Raw genomic sequence first — 20,271 nt, forward strand, 5'->3', positions numbered from 1 at the left:
AAGAGGTACTATAAGGGTATGAAATTGTATCTGTAGAACGATATAACAAGGATGGTAGTAAATGTCCAAAGGACCAGTAAGTGAAACTGGAATGCCAGTGACTATACTGATTTTGGCAGCTATGCCAGATCTAGAATGGAAATGAGAATAGATGTCAAGGGAATTATAGTCAAAATACCTAAGTATTAGGAAAGTTTTGACTCGATATAAGTAACTGTGAACAGTATGATGAAGATCATATGTTCCATACTCTCAAAACTTTGCATACAACAGCAAGTTGACGAGAGTCTAGATGATAAAGGAGAAGTCTACAGGCGACTAAAACTTCTAAGAAGTTTTAGGTCAATGATTAGAAGATAGTATCGTTTGTTGCCCATAAGTAACAAACGACTTAAAGGGGTAAACCCAGTAGTAAGAATATACACGTCCCAAGTGTATAAAAGACTATGGAGTTAGGTTAACCTAACCGATAATGAGAAGATCATAGAATAATGCTAAGAGGCAGCACTATGAGATCAAAGTAATTGATCTCCTTTGTATTAAGAGAAGTAAAAGAAAGAGAGGCTATAGAGTACACAAGTTGTGTAAATATACACGATGGAATAGTGTGAGAAAACACACTTTACGGATGGATGAAATGTATAAATCCAAATAGAAAGGAAAGTGAAAAGAGATAAAGATCGTGTAAGTATATATAATTGAACAGTGTCAGAACTTACACTTTGTTAACAGACGAAGAACATTCAGTGAAAGACACTGATTTAAGGAGGAAACGTAATTAAGAAGTTGAGAGGAATATGATAAAAAAATATAACCTAGGTTATAAGAAAATGTGGAGTGTTAACTCCAAGTCACGATGAATCGTGACATATAAGGAAATTGCATAAAGATGCAACCGACGAGCTAGCGTCGTGACAAGTATTTCGTGTATTGTACACGAATACTGTAAGGATGGATTTTAGAATCTACCTTTAGTAGAAATAAACTTATGCTACATAAAGCATAAGGATCGAGGTATGAAAGATTTTAAGGGTTAATAAAATTATGTGGCTAAGATTTTAAATTCGAGGACGAATTTTTATAAAGAGGGGAGAATGTAATACCCCATAATTTTAAGTAATTAGAATATGCCACAAAGTCAAATTGGAGTAATCAAAATATTAAAAATAATATTTTGAGGTTTCGAATATGAAAAAAAATATTCGAAAAGACTAAATTTAATAGTCAAAGGATAATAATAAGATTTGACTATTTGAGGTTATTAAATTAAATCACGGAAAGTGATTTGATAAATTCGGAATATGTAAATTAAATTTAAACGTAAATTTAATTTATACGTATCCGTAAAAGAGTATCGTAATAATATGAGTTTAAAATTTAAATTGGAAATTTAAATTTTAATAAATGATATTAACGGGATTAATATAATAGAGAATACGACTGGGCGTCGTAAATAAAAATATATTGATAATAAATATATCAATATACCACTCTAATTGGAGAGTTTTTGATTTCAGACAAAACGCTGAAATTAAAATGTCAAAACTCGGAAAGGTCGACGAGTTATGGACGAATATAAATTAAGATATATATTAAATAAAAAATAAAAAGAAAAAGATGAGGGAGAGGGGGCTGACTATGTCGGCTTAAAAAGGAAAAATTCTTCCTCTAGGGCGGACTGAATTTAGCGACGGATCATAAGATCCGTCGCTAACTTGGACTAAGTAAAACGCACTGTTTTACTTAGTCCAGTTTGGCGACGGCCGTCGCCATTTAGCGACGGATTTTAATGTGGCGTCGCTAATTCATTTAGCGACGCCACATTTGCCGACGGACTGTGTCCGTCGCCAAATCCGTCGGGGAACCATTTCCCGACGGATTTCTGCTTTTTAGTAGTGGCAGTTGATACACAATTAACATCTACTTCTTAAATTTACAACCGCCCTGTTGAAACACAATAAGCATCTACTTCTTATTAGTATTATATAAATTTAACCATCACAAACTTGAAGACGAGCAGGAAGATGAACTTTAAATGGAAATATAATTTAAGAACAAAAACCATATGTAATGAAATATTGTTACATTAGTCGTAATTCCGTGCATTTGCGCGGAATCTTAATTGTATGTAATTGAAACAATTTTTAAGAAAACAAATCATACAAACAAGCTAATAAACTAATAATTCATGATCTATAAACTAATGAACAAAGAAAATAATAATCTATTATAATAACTCATTTTTTAAGTTGGGTTAGTGTCATGAAACATCGTCATTTTCATACACGAACTAGCAATTTTTGTGACATTACTCTTTGAAAATATTTAAGATGTATGGTACATCTTTTGCATTTTAAAATTTTATAATTATTTTTGTTGGAACTGTATTTTTATCTTCAATTAATTTTATCTATCAGAATGTATATTTATCTCATCAAATTTGATCTGTTGCCAAATATAACTCCCACATCCTTATAATTCTAACTTTAGCTGTCCAATTTTATTATCTCAACTCTTGTTGAGATCTCTAAACAAAGTATACTGTATCAACAACATCAATTAACTGCTAAAATAAGTGTATGCATCAATTAATTTAAGAGTATAACATAGATAACAGTAAAAATTATAATTAATAGAAACTTCAAAAACCTTTTAATATGTGATAGTGGTGATAATTGTTATGCTTAAGTTTTTCTATTATATATATAGTGTTCTAATATCGTGATTATGAATTTATATATGATTAGAATACCTATTAATTAATCGATATCTTTGCTTACGCGAGTTGAAAAAATGCCAATAGTAGCTTAATTAAGAAAGCATAGTTACGTTTATATATACTAGTGTCGCTTTACGTATTTCACACGTGCCTCGTAGTGTGACTCGTTAAAATATTATATTTATGTTTATTTAATAGTTATTTTTATAATTATAAATTGTATTTAAATATAGGCCTAATTACTTTAAAAAAACTCCACCTTTTAATATTTTTTCGTTTATACCATGACCTATGAAAAGGTTCATTGGTACCCTATTTTCGATTTTTCGTTTTCAACTGTACCCCAAAGAGTTAAAATGATCTCTTTTCATTTAAAAAAAAGTTCAAAATTGTCACGACCCGAAATATCGAGTCGAGACCGGCACAATGGAATGGGAGTGCTTGCTCCGAAACACGTAACAAGCCTGAAAAACACTATAAATTTTTCGCTTTTAAAAAGAAACGTATAAAACATTTATTAAATAACTGATGGGACAAAACATCAGAGTTTAAATGCCCTATAAAACATTTGTTTACAATAAGATTACACTAGCCTACTGCGGATAACTACTACTGTAGCGCTACTGAATAAAATACCACAATTTAAATGAGGAGACTTCGAGAAGCAAATAAAATGAAGTCTCGTCCAAAAAGATAGGTAATGAACCTGGAAAATAATTCCACAACGTGGGTCAGATATACTGGTGAGTTCATGCCGTTACAAATAAATATTACATAAAGTTAAGAAAATTTTATATTTAAAATAACTTTATGTATTTTTGAAAACCTTTGAAAACATTTTAAAAACAATTGAAGTCAGAGCTCACACATAACATATTTCGACAAGACATTCCATATCAGTAAAAGTCAATCATTCACTTTGACTTTTAAATCGAAAATACATTTCTCAATTCCATCCATCTTACATTGATGGTAAAACTAACAGATGTAACATACATACATATTCACCACATACACACATTAAACTATGCGATTGATAGCACAGCCATCCGAGCAACCACATTCACCACATACACACATTCGCAGCCTGACATCGATAACGAAGTCAACCGATGTAACATACATACACAACCTGACATCGATGGCGAAGCCAACCGATGTAACACACATTCACAACCTCACATCGATAGCGAAGCCAACTGATGTAACTGTAATACCCCGTACGTTTGACGTTGCCGAAGTGAGCAACACAATTTAAATTAGTAGTCAGAGCGACTAGAAAAGGGAGTTAGCGAAGGAATTAAGTAATTAAGGACGAGGATAGGTGGATTTTGAAATTTAAAGAAATAATTTCAATATTTATAATGCCTAAAATAATTAAACGGGACTAAGGAAAAGTTGGAATTAATAATAAGATTAAGTCCCCGAGAAATTAGAAAATGGAATTATATTACCCGAAAAATATTAATTAAATAAATTATTGACGGGAATCAGTAATTAAGAAAAGAATATTGATAATTGGATATCAATATTCATAAGAGAAAAATAAGGACGAAAAGGTGACACAAATCGTCGTTTTCGCTAAAATTGGAAAAATTGAGCGTTTTAGCCAAAATTTGACAAAATCGATTAGCGGAGTTTAAATAATAAGTTGGAGGAAGAGTATTATCTATTTAGACATAAATAATACGAAATTTTTTCGAGATTAAACGATTGAGTAATTTGTGGACTAAATTGAGCTAAAGAAAAGTTAGGAATTTCCAGCCATCTTCTTCATTCTTTCCAAACTTCTCCAAAACCCTACATGAATTAAAACTTCAAACTAGCATAATTCTTTCATTTCTCAACCAAAATTAATGATCTTGGTGTCTATGGAAAAAGGAGAGTAAGGGATACACATTGATACCAGAAAATCCGATAAAAATCGACATCTTGAGATAAGAATTATTGTAGCAACAATTCTGGTTTTGTGAGCTTATGTGTTGATGACTAGTTTAAGGTTAAAAGTAATAGTTTGACATGTATTTGTTTAAGTTTAAACTGAAATTAAGGGTGGTTGAGTGAGGTTGTGAGAGTTGTGTTTGGGTTGATGATTTGGTGAGTTAAATTGGGTGTTTGGTGGCTGTTTTGTCCAGCCATGGTGGCCGGGTTACTCACCGTGCCGAAGCACGGTGGGCTGCTGCCATGAGCAGCAGCCCTGGTGCGACGCACCAGGGAATTGGCCGGCCTTTCCCCTGTCAAAACAGGGGAGGGCTAAGATAGAGAGGGAGGGGGATGATGCCACCCTCCGTTCGTGTTTGAATGCGAAATTGTTTCGATAGTTAACGGAGTTACGAAACTAGGATATCGAACTAGACGTAAAAACAGTTTTTAGGATAAAATATTAATGAACTGTAATTGAAATTGGATAAATATTATGGCATGGTTTATAATTGATATATAGGTTATTATATTAAGCTATAGGCTGTTTTAGATCGATTAAAATGTTAAAAGATTAACCGTATAGTCGACGTTTAAACATAGAACGTAAATGACGTAACTTACGTCAAAAAATGCAATATCAAAATTGATAGGTAAAATGGTTATAGAAAATGTAATAGAGCTGTCTTAAATTGATTATAAGGTTAATGACTTAGTAAAATAGTCATGTTAAACAAATTGTAAAACGTTTCTTTTGTAACGTGTCCGAATCGAATAGGAATCGATATGCGACGTTTAATGAGTTAAGTTACGTTTTGAGTAAGGTTAAGGGTGAACCTAAGTAAGGAGTATATGGTTGATATATGTTGTTTTAAACTCAATTTTCTAAGAGAAAAGATATTAAGGTTAAGCATTTTGAGATTTAAACACAAAAAGGCGATATTGACATAACAACGCAACGAAGCGAATTTAGACGTTTGAGCGGGTTTTATAGGATTGATTGGGTATTATAGATGGGCTGAAGTTAAGAAGACTTAACTTAATATAGAAATTTAGTAGTTTCGATTTCATAATGTCAATATAATTTAAATGCATTTTTGAACCTCGTTTGTGACAGACAACCCGAGAGGCGACGGGATCGACGACTTTGGCCTAGGAGTATTCGGCCAAGACTAATGCGTATGAATGATTTGGATTGGAAAGCAAGGAGTGAGTATACTTTACTCTCGCGTATTATTACGCTATAATTACATTATTAAATATTTTATTTATAAGTTATATAAATACATCGCATTATATAATAATTGTTATGATTTGCAATTGTACAAACTAAATGGTTATTCTACCGTGAGATACACGGCATATGACTTATTATATAGGTATATATACATATATTTATATATAGATATGTATATATATGCATTGATAATTTATGTTTGACAATTAAATTGTGTATTGATTTATTATATATTTGAGAATGAATTACATATTTGGTGTTGGATCGAATTGGGTAGTGTTTTGTTGTTGTTTGTTCTATGTTTGAAATTTTGTATATCGTTTTGTTGTATTTGTTCTATGCTTGAAAATGATGTGTGATCCGAAGAAACGAGCTATCTATTGGGCGTCAATAGGCCGTGTGATCACCGGTGTTTGTAAGAGTCTAGATGTTTGTACTTAGAATTGTTTGACATGAGCTCAATATATGCTAATTATGTTTGAGTATTGGAAAGGAGGATCATAACTTTGTAGATACGAGGTAACTCGGTGGATCTGGGATCTCGAGACCTGTATCTAGTGAGTAACTCGTTTGAACTATCTCGGGACTCACACCTTGGGATTGAGCAGTGGCATGAGTAACTCGGTTGAACTATCTCGGGACTATGCCACGTGGTAGCGGTAACTCGGTCGAACTATCCCGGGACCGTAGCGCTTGGATCAAAATGATTTGATATGAATACGATACATGTTAGGAAAGGTTAGGAGTTTAAGATTAAGGTTTCTATCAGATCAAATCTTTGTTTGTAATATGATAATATTATATTTGCTTGGATAAATGATTTTCAATTGCGATGTTATTTTTATGATGATACCGCTAGTAGGGTATATCTCACTCACCATAAACTGACCCCGTGGTTTTAAACATTTCAGGTACTTAGACTTGGAGTGACTAGAAGTCCATCATTTTGCCGGAAGCTTGTTTAACGTTGCAGTAGTACATTGTGTGATTAGTCATGACCTTGAACAATATTATAGTTTTGGAAAATGTTTATAACTGTTGTTGAGTATAATAGAAATATTATAACGACGTTAGATTTACGTAGTCAGCGTTTATAAAATGACTATTAAGGTTTTCATAATTAAATGCTTCCGTGTTACAACATAGTTGCGAAAAATTTATTGTGAATTTCAGGCTTTCTACGGGTTTCGGAACTACAATTCGCATTCCCTAGCGCTGGTCGTGGCCCTTGATTTTGGGTCGCGACAAAGGTGGTATCAGAGCAGTTGGTCCAGTTACCACTGTCAGTCTGTGAAAAGTGTCTGTTTGACCTTAAGTACCTAGGAACTACTGCAGTGTATTGAGTTGAGCCTTATTGACTACATGTGTTTGATTGAATTTGCTTAATGTTATAGGCTATCTATTTCCGAGAATGCGTGTGTGAGAGATTGCTTAGGTGTTTAAGTAATTGTGATATGCTTAGATAGTTAGTCAAGCTTTAAGTTAGATAGTGCATATCATATGATAAATTATTGCATATTGTGGAAAAATGATTTGGACAGTATCTCATGATTAAGAATTGTTCATGTTCAACGTATCTGGGCAAAATGGAGCTCAGCTACATGCTGTATCAGAAGAGGAGAAAGCACCTCTTATTTATTAAAATGGATTTCATGTAGATACTGGCAGACCATCAGGAATTCATCAAAACGGGTTTCACACTAACGTCAGAGGGTCACCTAAGAACCATGGGAACGGGAACATGTCAGATAATTACATATTTGTTTTACATCTCGGGGTAGGACCATCTCACCTAAGATGAAAATTGGTGAAGAAAGTGAGGAAGACCCATCTGAGGAGGATCCATCAGAGGATCCCGATATCGAAGTATTTGGCGATAGTCAGTGTTGGGCTAAGGTATTTAGGTACCGTGACATGAGAGATAAGATAGTTCGAAAAGAGAACCAGGCCGAGGCAAGCCTAAACAATATCCGGGCATAGATAAATTATTTTGTTTAGGGTAAACTCACTATTGAGGCTTATACCACTAAGTTTCTGCTTAGAATGGACACAATGCCTGAGTGCAACTGAGATAATGGAAGATTCAACCTTAGGGACATTAAGGGATTAATATCCAACTTTGAAGAGTTATATGACTATGAGCTGAAATATTTTGGATCATTATCCGCTGGAGCTTGTCAGGTAGCGAGTAATTCGAGTGGAACGATGATTTCTTTCCACCTTTTTCTTCCGACGTGAAAGATTGATATTCCCTATACTTAGGAGTACTGCTCTTAGTATTTGCCATGACCCTGTATTTGTGCATAGAGCTAGAGGTAGTGCTAGACGCGCTAGAGGACGCGGACGTGGCATTGTGACGCGAGAGAGGGGTGAGTCCAGTCAGGCACCCTTAGGTACAAAATGATTTCTATGTTTGTGTGCCATTCGTGTTTATGTGATTGAAATGTTTGTATTGTTTTGCTTTAATATGCGATTGATTTGATTCACGTATTCACGTGAATAGTATAAACTGTGCGTTGCATATTTTATATGGTTAAATAGTATATCGTGTAGACAATGCCTATAGAAATAGATTGTGATAAACTGTGTTTATTAGGCTTTATCCTATGCATAGTTTATAGTATAACAATTGAAAGAAAAATACATAAAACACACAAAATACATATATCGTCAAACGTAATTCCTAATATTACGTTTTATTTATCGCGAAGGATGGTAGGCGATTAGCGAATAAAGATTGGTTTGAAGAATCGATATGTATGCCTAAGGGCTACGAGATACAAGTATATGATCGAAAGAATGGAATATGAAGATAGATAGCTATTAGAAGATTTCGAACGATATGTCGATTTGAAATGTTAGAGAAGAATAGTATTGGCTGCGAAACACTTAGGCAAGTGTTAGCGGACGACAAAACTTTCAATATCGAAATCATAATAAACTCCAATAAATAATAATAAAAGCCAATAATGTCGCAGAGTGTGTAATCTGGAGGGACTGACAGTTTTGCAAAAGATGTGAGAATCTTATGTTTTTCACACTGCAATTGTGCTCAGATATTGCATATGGCCCATCATAATCACGTTAGAATGCATAAAATTTCTATACGAATTTTTTTTCAAAATATAGGTCATGCATCATATTTGTACAACGATTAAAGACAACGTGATTTTATCGAGCAACTCTTTAGTGATGAGAGCTGTCATCACTCTGAGCCACAATTGTACTAGAATTTTCAAAGTGATTTGAAATCAAATGAAAAGTTTGAAATGGCCAGCCAAACCAATCAAAGATGATTGGAAACTTTGTTTTGTTTTGTAAGAGAACTCTGATGTAAAGCCTTGCGACAATAATAAAAATATGAACGTATGTGATAAAATGCACCCCAATAAAAGAATTGAGCCTAAATAATAATAAAACCTTATCAAATCGATCGAGATAAGTAGTAAGAGGTGTCGATGAGAAACCTGTGATTATACTTACACAAGGGTAAGAGGGAGTGAAAGTAAAAAGCTTATAATGAAAATAATAAAACGTAAAGACCCGAAAAGAATGCGGGGTACGAGTGGTATAGAGAAGAATTGGATAATACGCGTTTAAAGCTTAATTAGAGTAAACAAAGAAATGGAGTAAAATATGGGATGATAGGCTATCAGAAAGATGCATTACATGAGGATTAAAGTAAAGACATAAGAGAAAATTGGATTGGGTAAAGTTGTCAATAAAAGGAATTAAATGGATGGATTTGATATAAATACAAATATTAACCTTGCTGATAAGTGGAGTATTAGTAAGAGTTTGATATAAGGATTTACACTTAACCGAGAGTATTTCGCATCGACAAAATTTGAAGGATAATTTTTCGACCTTACATCAAGAGATAAGATCAAAAATACTAGAATGCGGTGTATACAAGGATCGAGAAACACAATATAAGAAGGAAACAAATTCTATTAAACGATGGTGAAGACGTCACCAGTCTAATATAAGTAATTGACGTTCAAGGGTCGGAAGATGAAGAAAGACACGACATAAAGTAAGTAATGCCTATCATTGCATTCGTCCTCATGAGATTCATCACAAGAAGTCATGAATGGTACAATTAATATAAGACGGGAGATATTCCTATGTACCATAGGACATCGATAAGTATGTCATGTATAAGTATATGTACGTAATTGGATACAAGGAAGACGGAAAACAACAAGAAAGATGACGTTAGACTTCGATAAACTTCAAAGTTATGGGATGCGAAAAGGAAATAAAGATTATCATAAAGTATACATGAATAGACAATTGGAAGGTAGGTAACGATGCTACCAAAAGGCGATTTTTGGATACAAAAGTTACTAAGGATGCGAAACCTCGTTGAAGGAAGGTAAAAGGAGAATGAACTTCGAGATAAAGTGAAGAATCAACCTTATACTGTACAAGAAGAGTATACGTGAATAACAAATATAAACGTTAGAAGAATCGTTGAAAGAAAATAACTCGAAGTTAACAACAACCAAAAGAATGCAGTTTCTAATTTGCCCACGAGACCATGTTTTGAGCTGTGTTTGGACCTCAAAACTCGATTATTACTAATCGAAAATTAATGGATATAAGTAGATTGTATTGCATAGGTTGAATTTGGATAATTCAATCAAAGCATTGTTAAATTAAATTGATTGTATTTAAACCTCAAGAGTGAGTGGAAAAAAACATGAAATTAAGGAAAAGATAAAGGTGTTGAGATGGTGTCAACTTTGAGGATGTTTTTGGGAATCAAGGAAATCTCAAAAATAGGTCGAGTCTTAACGAAAGTTGTAGACGAGATGATAAAATATAGGAATGCTGAATTAAATTCAGTTTAAGACATTTTTAGACGTTTGGTTTATTGACTTAAACAGCGGCCTAAAGGACTTGCAAGTGCAATTCCAAAACTACCTCAGGGAAGCGATTTCAGTGCAAGTTTTCGATATTGTCGAGGATGTTGGACCTTAATTGATTCAATATCTCTTCTATTTTGACCATGACAATTAACACCAAAGGTTCTAACACTCTAATTAAGTGAGTAGGAACCCCCCGGAACACTCGGAAAGCAAATCAGACATCTCTAGCGACAATCGAATTTTTCGATCACCAAGCTGTCCAGTGGAAGTTGGCGGGCACCAACTTTAGTTCGCGGGCGCGAACTTGATCAGATGAGAATTGGGCTGAAGCTTGCGGGTGCTAGGTTCAACAAGTGATTGAGAGCGAACTTTAGTTCGCGGGCGCGAATCATACCTCGCGGGCGCGAAGTTTGAATTTCTAAAAGCTGATTTGCAACGGTCATTTATTGCACCCAACGAGGTGCTGACACTTCAGCAGAGGACCGTTGAGGACTTTGCCCAAGGAGCAGTTCGCGGGCGCGAACATGAGTTGGCAGGCGCGAACTTTGTCTGGCAAGTCTATTTTAAAAAGTTGATTTGTTACTCTTTTGCTTCACACAAAAAGAGTTCGGGAAGAATTGTTTGGAGGCCTATATATATCATACTGTTGTGTATGAAAAAGGGTAGACAACCAAAGCATTCAAACCTCTTAAGCAATCTTCAAATATTGTGTGAAAAACCTTTGAAATTTGTTGGTTTAAGAGTGAACCCTAGAAACTCTTGTTGTTGTTTGGTTTGTAGTTTTGCCTAGAAAAACTATAGGTTGTTGATATTAGTTGTTGGTTTGGGTTAAGCCTTTGAAAACGTAAGTTGGGAGTGAACTTGTAAAAACTCCAAGTTTAGTGGAAACCTCTAGTTTGAGGGAAGTGGATGTAGGTGAATATGTTAATCACTGAACCACTATAAATCTTGTGTGTTTTTTTTCTCAACCTCCATTAGATTAGTTGCAATCAATTCTTAATCTGCAAAAGTTTTTTAGTGGCAACTATTCAACCCCCCCCCTTCTAGTTGCTATTGGGTTACAAGTGGTATCAGAGCTTGGTGCTCTAGTTGTGCTTAATTGCAAGAGTTTGAAGATCCAAAAGCAATGGAAGGGTTTCTCAACAATTCCATAAGACCATACTTTGATGGTACCGATTATGCGTATTGGAAGCAAAAGATGGAGAAGTATCTTGATAGTGAAAATTTGAATCTATGGCAATGCATAAGGAAGCCATGGGTATGTCCTACAAATCTTGTTGATGGTGTTGAGGTGAATAAGCCAAGAGATGCTTGGACTCCCCTTGAGGAAATTGCCTATTTGAAGAACAATAAGTGCATGTCCACTCTCTATCATGCACTCTCTAGAGAAGAAGGAGGAAAAATTCTTCATTGTCAAACTGCAAAGGAGATATGGATTACTCTTGAGAATCATCATGAAGGAACTAGTGAAGTGAAGTTCAAGAAAATTCAACTTCTAACTCAAGAATATGAGATGTTCTTCCACAAGGCCGGATAGAAGGTGACCGAGATGACCAACCGACTTCTCAAGATTGTTGAGGCATTATGAAAGTATGGGAAGCACTACTCCAAGGCGGATGTCAATAGCAAAATCTTGAGGTCTTTGCCAAGGAGTCTCTAAGAGTCAAAAGTTACTTCTATTGAGGAAGCAAATGATCTCACAAAGCTCAACACCGATGATTTAATTGGTAAGCTTCTTACCTTTGAAATGTATATTGAAAGGGAAGAACCTAAAGAAGAAAAGAAAAAGGTGCTAGCTTTGAAGGCCAAGGAGACCAAGGTCAAAGAAACTAAAGCAAAGGAAGCTAAGGAGTCAAACTATTCTAGTGATGATGAGTTTCTTGAATTGGACTCGGATGATGGGAGTGACAAAGAAATGGCCTTGTTCACCAAGAGATACAACAACTACATCAAGAGGAAGCAAGACAAAAGCAAGAGAGAATTTCACAAAAGACCATTCAAGAAGGAAGATGTGAAATGCTATGAGTGTGGCAAGAAAGGCCATATGAAAAATTAGTGCAACAACAATGAGAAGAGTCCACAAAGATCACATAGGAAAGATAAGGAAGTCAAGAAAAGGGATTACAAAGTGACATGGGATGACTCTAGTGAAGAGGATGAGGACTATGAAAGTGAAAGAGCCAACATTTGTTTCATGGCTAATATAGAGGAAGTCTCTTCCACTAAGGTACACAATGACTCCTTTATTTCCTCTTCTTCTATTGATGATCTCTCTACCCAGGATCATGAAAGTTATAGTGGAGATGAGAAGGTGGAAATGATGAAAACTATGGCTAAGAAAGTCAATAGCTATAAGAGAAAAATTGTGAAAAACAAAGAAAATTTTTCCTTACTTGAGGCTAAAATTAATGATTTTCAAAAACAAATTGTTAATTTGAATTTACATAATGAATCCTTAAAAAATTCAATTTCTATACTCAATACTTCCAATCTCACTTCTCTCAACTCTTTGAAAGAAGAGAATGAGAAATTAAAAAAGGAAGTGATTGAGTACAAAACTTCTTTGACTAAGTTTCAAAATGGAAAACAATCTTTAGATGAGATGTTGACTCTCCAAAGACCTTCTTCTTCTAAGGAAGGATTGGGTTTTGTGGCTAGTTGCTCATCATCTCCATCCTCTAGAACCACCTTCAAGAGAGCTAGAACGATACAATCTTCTTCTATAGATGTGGAGTTCACAAAGGAGACAACACCCTCTAGTCCTTCTATGACTAAGATGGATGTTGATCCTCCACAAGCTAAGGCCAACACATCTAAGGATGATAAGCCTAAAGTTACCAAGTCAAGCATTCCATCAAATGCTAAGGCTAAGGACACTAGACCAAGCATTCCCAAGAATGCTAAGCCTAGAAGTCCCAACCACAAGGGACAACCACCCAAGGGCAAGAATGCTCACACCAACCCAAGACAACCTCACACATGTTGCTCTTGTGGTAATGATGCTCCTTCAACTCATTCTAGAACATGGAGATCTAAGCCTAAAAAGGCTAAGTCAACCATTAGATGTTTCTATTGCATGAAGGTTGGGCATACAAATGGAAGGTGCTATATGAGGAAAATCCACTTGAACTTGATTCACTTGGATGATTCCAAGACTAACCCTCAAGGACCCAAGTACATTTGGGTACCTAAAAGTTCTTAATTTCCTTGTGTGTTTTAGGGCAAAGGAGTAGCCATCAATGAAAATCGACCCTGGATTGTGGATAGTGGGTGCTCAAGGCACATGACCGGAACTTCAAAGCTATTCACAACCCTTCAATCAAAGGATGGTGGCTATGTAACCTTTGGTGACAATGCAAAAGGAAAAGTGGTTAGTATTGCTAATATTGGTAAGACTTCAAACTCATCTTCTTGTATTAGAAATGTTCTATTAGTTGATGGTTTGAAGCATAACTTGTCAAGTGTAAGTCAATTATGTGATAGTGGCTTAAGAGTCACTTTTGACTCTAAGGCTTGTTACATTACTCAAGTGAGTGATAACAAGTCCATCCTTAGAGGAGAAAGGAGTGAAAATATTTACATAATTGACTTAGACTCAACTTCTAACAAGAATCTCAAGTGTCTTACGTCCACAAAGAACGAGCCTTGGCTTTGGCATAGAAGGCTTGCCCATGCTAACATGGAGTTGATAGACAACTTGAGAAAAGGAAAACTTGTGATTGGACTTCCGGATATTAAATTTGAGAAGGACAAAGTTTGTGCTTCATGTCAAATGGGGAAGCAACACAAGTCATCCTTCAAATCCAAAAAGGGGGTAAGTACATCCAAACCTCTTCAATTGATTCATATGGATTTATTTGGACCATCTAGAGTTGCTAGTTTGGGTAGTAAGAACTATACCTATGTCCTTGTTGATGATTACTCTAGATATACTTGGGTTATTTTCATGGCTCATAAGGATGACACTTTTGATGCTTTTAAAAGTTTTTCAAAACTTGTTCAAAAAAAATGGGATATTATATTATGAGTATAAGAAGTGACAATGGTGGTGAATTTAAAAATCATCTTTTTGAAAGCTATTGTGAAGACCTTGGTATTTCTCATGAGTTCTCGTGTCCTAGATCTCCGCAACAAAATGGGATAGTGGAAAGGAAGAATAGATCTCTTATAGAAATGGCAAGGACTATGCTAAATGAATTTAAATTACCAAGCTATTTTTGGGAGGAAGCCGTCAATACTTCTTGTTATGTGCAAAACCGTGTTTTGAAAAGATCCATTTTGAATAAAACACCTTATGAGTTATGGATGGGAAGAAAACCCAACATTTCATATCTAAGAGTTTTTGGGTGCAAATGCTTCATATTAAATACAAAGGAAAACCTAGATAAATTTGCTTCAAAATCCAATGAAGGCATATTTTTAGGTTATTCGACATGTAGAAAAGCCTATAGAGTATTCAATAAGTCCATTTTGCTTGTTGAAGAATCTATGCATGTAGTTTTTGATGAAAACAATACACTTGATGGGAAAGGTATGGATTTTGTAGATCATTTTGGATCACTAGACATTGGAGAGGATGATCCAACATTCAACAAAATGGATGATGAAGAGAAACCTCAAGAAAGTGCACCAATGCAAACAACACTTGAGGAAGACTTTCCACAAGAGGAAGATCCGCACCCGGAACTCCCTAAAGCAACAAGAACAACGAAGAACCACCCAAGAGAGCAAGTACTTGATGGATTCCAAAGAGGTATATTTACTAGATCTCAAGCCTCTAACAACCTTGCATTTCTCTCTCAAATTGAGCCATGGACCATTGAAGAGGCTATCAATGATGAGTGTTGGGTGATTGCAATGCAAGATGAACTCAACCAATTTGAGAGGAATAATGTTTGGGAATTAGTCCCTAGGCCTAGCTTTGGTTCTATTATTGGCACAAAATGGGTTTTTAGAAATAAACTTGATGAGGATGGAGTCATTACTAGAAACAAAGCTAGACTTGTTGCCAAAGGATATAGCCAAGAGGAAGGTGTCGATTATGATGAGACCTTTGCTCCCGTGGCTAGATTAGAGGCTATTAGAATTTTGCTTGCATTTGCATGTCATATGAATTTCAAACTTTATCAAATGGATGTGAAGAGTGCTTTCCTAAATGGTTTTATTCAAGAAGAAGTTTTTGTTTCTCAACCTCCGGGTCTTGAAAATTTTGATTTTCCTAACCATGTTTTTAAGCTTAACAAGGCTGTTTACGAGTTGAAACAAGCACCTAGAGCTTGGTATGATAGTCTTAGCACATTCATCATCATAAACGGTTTTACTAAGGGTAAAGTGGATACCACTCTTTTCATTAAAAGAAGCTTTAAAGACATCCCCGTTGTGCAAATTTATGTTGATGATATAATTTTTGGTGCTACTAATGAGTTGCTTTGTGAGGATTTTTCAAAGTGTATCACAAATGAATTTGAAATGAGCTTAATGGGAGAGCTTAAGTTCTTCTTGGAGCTTCAAATCAAGCAAAGCAATGAGGGAATATTCAAATCAAGCCAAATACACTAAAGAATTACTCAAGAGATTTGGCATGGATGGATGTAAGACGAGCAAAACCCCAATGCCCACAAGTTAAAATTGACAAGGATGAAAATGGTAAGAACTATGATGAAAAGAAATATCGAGGTATGATTGGTTCCGTACTCTATCTTACCGCTAGTAGACCGATATAATGTTTAGTGTTTGCCTTTGTGCTCGTTTTCAATCTCGTCCGAAAGAGTCTCATTATTTTCATGTCAAAAGGATTTTCAAATATCTCATGGGCACACAACACTTAGGTCTTTGGTATCCTAGGAAAAACTCCTTTGACCTTGTCTCTTATTCGGATGCGGACTATGCCGGTAGTGTTATAGATAGAAAAAGTACATCGGGAACTTGTCAATTCCTAGGCAATTGCCTTGTTTCTTGGCATAGTAAGAAACAAGTGTCGGTTGCCTTGTCCACGACTGAAGCCAAATATGTAGCCGCATGAAGTTGTTGTACCCAAATTCTTTGGATTCGACAACATCTTAAGAACTATGGAATTGTAGTTGATCATATTCCTTGGAAATGTGATAATACTAGTGCGATCAACTTATCCAAGAACCCGATTCAACACTCTATATCCAAGCATATAGATATTAGACACCATTTTATGCGTGATCATGTCCAATTAGGAGATGTTGTATAATAATTCATTGATACAGACAATCAATTGGCGGACATTTTCACAAAACCCCTAAATGAGGAAAGAATGTCTTTTATCTTAAGAGAAATTGGTATGATTGATGGGTCTACCTTGTTGTGATTTGTTTGCTATGTGACTCTAAGAATCCGAAATTATGTGTTTTTTGGTTCTATGGTTGTTATTTTTCATGCTATTTATTTTTATCTTATTATGATAACATGATTAAATGATTGGACCTTAGTTAGTTGATTCTACTCATGAATTCAACTGAATAGTCCTTCATTTCACATCAAATGTGTTCCAACTTTTAAAAATCAAGACATAATTCCTTTTTATTACAAATGTCTATTTTTTTTTAAAAACATTGAGTCCAGAGAAAACTCGCGGACGCTAACACTAGTTCGCCCCCGCGAAGCTTGCTCCTCAAAAATAAATTTTCAGCAGTCACAGTTCGCGGTCGCAAACTCTAGTTCGCGGGCGCGAACTCCTTCGAATTTAAAAAAAAAAGCCGTTAGGCAACGGTTTTCAATGCATTTAATGGGTCAAACTAGCCGTTAACTAGCCGTTGGAGTTGTTTTTCATGCCTATAAATACCCCCTTAAGTTGTTCTCTTTATTTACAACAATCTACAACATTTCTAGCACTTTTTGCTATCAAAATCATTCATTTTTCTCATCAAATACTCTTTTTCATCATCATTTTTCACTTGCATCATGGATACCCCCCTTCGCTCATTAAGAAGAAAGACACAAGGCAAGAAATCTCAAGGTCCTTCCACTAGCCAAAGAGAAGCAATTCCACCACAAGTGGAAATTCCAACACATGATCAAGAGACCTTGAATTTAAGGGTTAGTAAGTTTCATGAGAGGTCCGTTTTGCCTAGTCGCTACATAGATTTTACGGGTTTAGAAGCAAGCAATGTGAAAAGAGATGTTTTGGAACTCATTGACAATCTCGGGTGGAGGAAATTTGTTTATTCTCATCACCATGATGGGTATGAAAATTTGACTCGCGAAGTACTCTCTTTACTCTACATCATTCGTAAGGAAGATGGAGAAGTTGGTTATTTTGGGGTCTCCTTTTGAGTTCAAGGAAGGCTTTATCGGCTATCAAGAGAAGAAGTTGATGATGCGTTTGGCTTTGAATGGGGGCATCCTACATGTCCTTCTCATGTTCGGTTCAACTTTGAGGAATTTTGGGGAGAAATTAGCACCATCACACCATATCGTTCCAACTTCGCAACCGCCAAGACCTTGAAGACTCTGCCATTATTCATCCTTCATCGCATCATCACTCACTCCATTCATGCAAGAAGTGAGGGCAATGAGAAAATTTCCAAGAAGGATGTGTTTTTCCTCTATCTTGCAAGTAAAGGTATGAAATTTTCATGTGGCTTCTACTTTATGAATTACCTTTTTGATCTTGATAAGAGAGGGAGTCACCTAAGGGTTGCTTCCTTTGTGACGTGCCTAGTTAAAAAGGCCAAAGCCCTCACTTCTCAAGTCAAGAATGCTAATCCTCAACCTTTTCATTGGAAATGTGCTCCCTTGGACCAAGAGCATTTTGAGCATTCTTCTAAGGCCATCATGGTTCGTGACAACTCCATTCAATATTTGTTTGGTGAGAATGCCACTGGTGGTGAAATTGAAAGGCTAGCAAGAAAAAGAAGGGTCTCCTCTACTAATATTGAGGAAGATGTTGAGGAAGCCGCAAGGGCAATGAGGCAAGAAGAGCGTGAATCATGGCCACATATGGATCCCCATGCCTCATCAAGTAATCCTCCACCTTCTTTTGCAAACATGTCGCAAGCTCAAATGTTTGAAACTCTTTATGGACAAAATTTTCATATGATGTCAAGGATGACAATGCTTGAGGGGGAGGTCCATACTATCAAGGAAGGGATGACATATCTCAAGAACAAATTTGACTCTCATTGGTCATTTTCCCGCTCCACTTCACCTCCTCACAATGAAGACCCCGATGATGATGAAGAGTGAACCTACCCATTGCATACTTTCACTTGCATATCATGTTTTATTTTCATAGTCATTTTGTGTTGCTTGTTTTTCTAAGTGTGGTTGGAACACACATGTGTTTTCTTATGTTTATCATATTGTACTTGTGATCTTCATGTCGTATTCAAACTCGTGCAATTTATGCTTATGTCGTGTCCTATTTTTTTTCCTTTTTGATTTTGCCAAAGGGGGAGATATCTTAACTTGACTTAACTTTTCTCTTTTTGTATTATATGCATCAATTGAGGGGGAGACAGAGTTTAGTCTTCAAGTTATATTTTTTTTGTGTTAATTGTCAAAGTCAAAAAGGGGGAGAATGTTGGACCTTAATTGATTCAATATCTCTTCTATTTTGACCATGACAATTAATACCAAAGGTTCTAACACTCTAATTAAGTGTGTAGGAACCCCTCGGAACACTCGGAAAGCAAATCGGACATCTCTAGCGACAATCGAATTTTTCGATCATCAAGCTGTCCAGTGGAAGTTGGCGGGCGCCAACTTTAGTTCGTGGGCGCAAACTTGATCAGATGAGAATTGGGCTGAAGATCGCGAGTGCCAGGTTCAACAAGTGATTGAGAGCGAACTTTAGTTCGCGGGCGCGAATCATACCTCGCGGGCGCGAAGTTTGAATTTCTAGAAGCTGATTTGCAACGGTCATTTATTGCACCCAACGAGGTGCTGGCACTTCAGCAGAGGACCGTTGAGGACTTTGCCCAAGGAGCAGTTCGCGGGCGCGAACCAGAGTTGGCGGGCGCGAACCAGAGTTGGCGGGCGCGAACTTTGTCTGGCAAGTCTATTTCAAAAAGTTTATTTGTTACTCTTTTGCTTCACAAAAAAGAGTAACGGGAAGAATTGTTTGGAGGTCTATATATATCATACTGTTGTGTATGAAAAAGGGTAGACAATCAAAGCATTTAAACCTCTTAAGCAATCTTCAAATATTGTGTGAAAAACCTTTGAAATTTGTTGGTTTAAGAGTGAACCCTAGAAACTCTTGTTGCTGTTTGGTTTGTAGTTTTGCCTAGAAAAACTATAGGTTGTTGTTGTTAGTTGTTGGTTTGAGTTGAGCCTTTGAAAACCTAAGTTGGGAGTGAACCTAGGTGAATGTGTTAATCACCGAACCACTATAAATCTTGTGTGTTTTTCTTTCTCAACTTCCATTAGATTAGTTGCAATCAATTCTTAATCCGCAAAAGTTTTTTAGTGGCAACTATTTAACCCCCCCCCCCTTCTAGTTGCTATTGGGTTATAGAGGATTATTTTGAACTCGAGGTTCCAACAAAAGT

General features: G+C 35.8%; 1 protein-coding gene across 1 annotated transcript; it reads left to right on the plus strand.

Annotated features, from left to right (window-relative positions):
- Positions 1 to 12,497: 12,497 nt before the first annotated feature.
- Positions 12,498 to 14,777, plus strand: LOC130014963 (uncharacterized). Its single transcript, XM_056104138.1, has 3 exons — positions 12,498 to 12,761; positions 12,807 to 13,832; positions 13,971 to 14,777. Exons 1-3 carry the CDS (start codon positions 12,498 to 12,500, stop codon positions 14,775 to 14,777), a joined length of 2,097 nt encoding a protein of 698 aa, XP_055960113.1.
- The last annotated feature ends 5,494 nt before the right edge of the window (positions 14,778 to 20,271 follow it).

This window comes from Mercurialis annua, linkage group LG8 (assembly GCF_937616625.2).
Source record: "Mercurialis annua linkage group LG8, ddMerAnnu1.2, whole genome shotgun sequence".
NCBI lineage: Eukaryota > Viridiplantae > Streptophyta > Magnoliopsida > Malpighiales > Euphorbiaceae > Mercurialis > Mercurialis annua.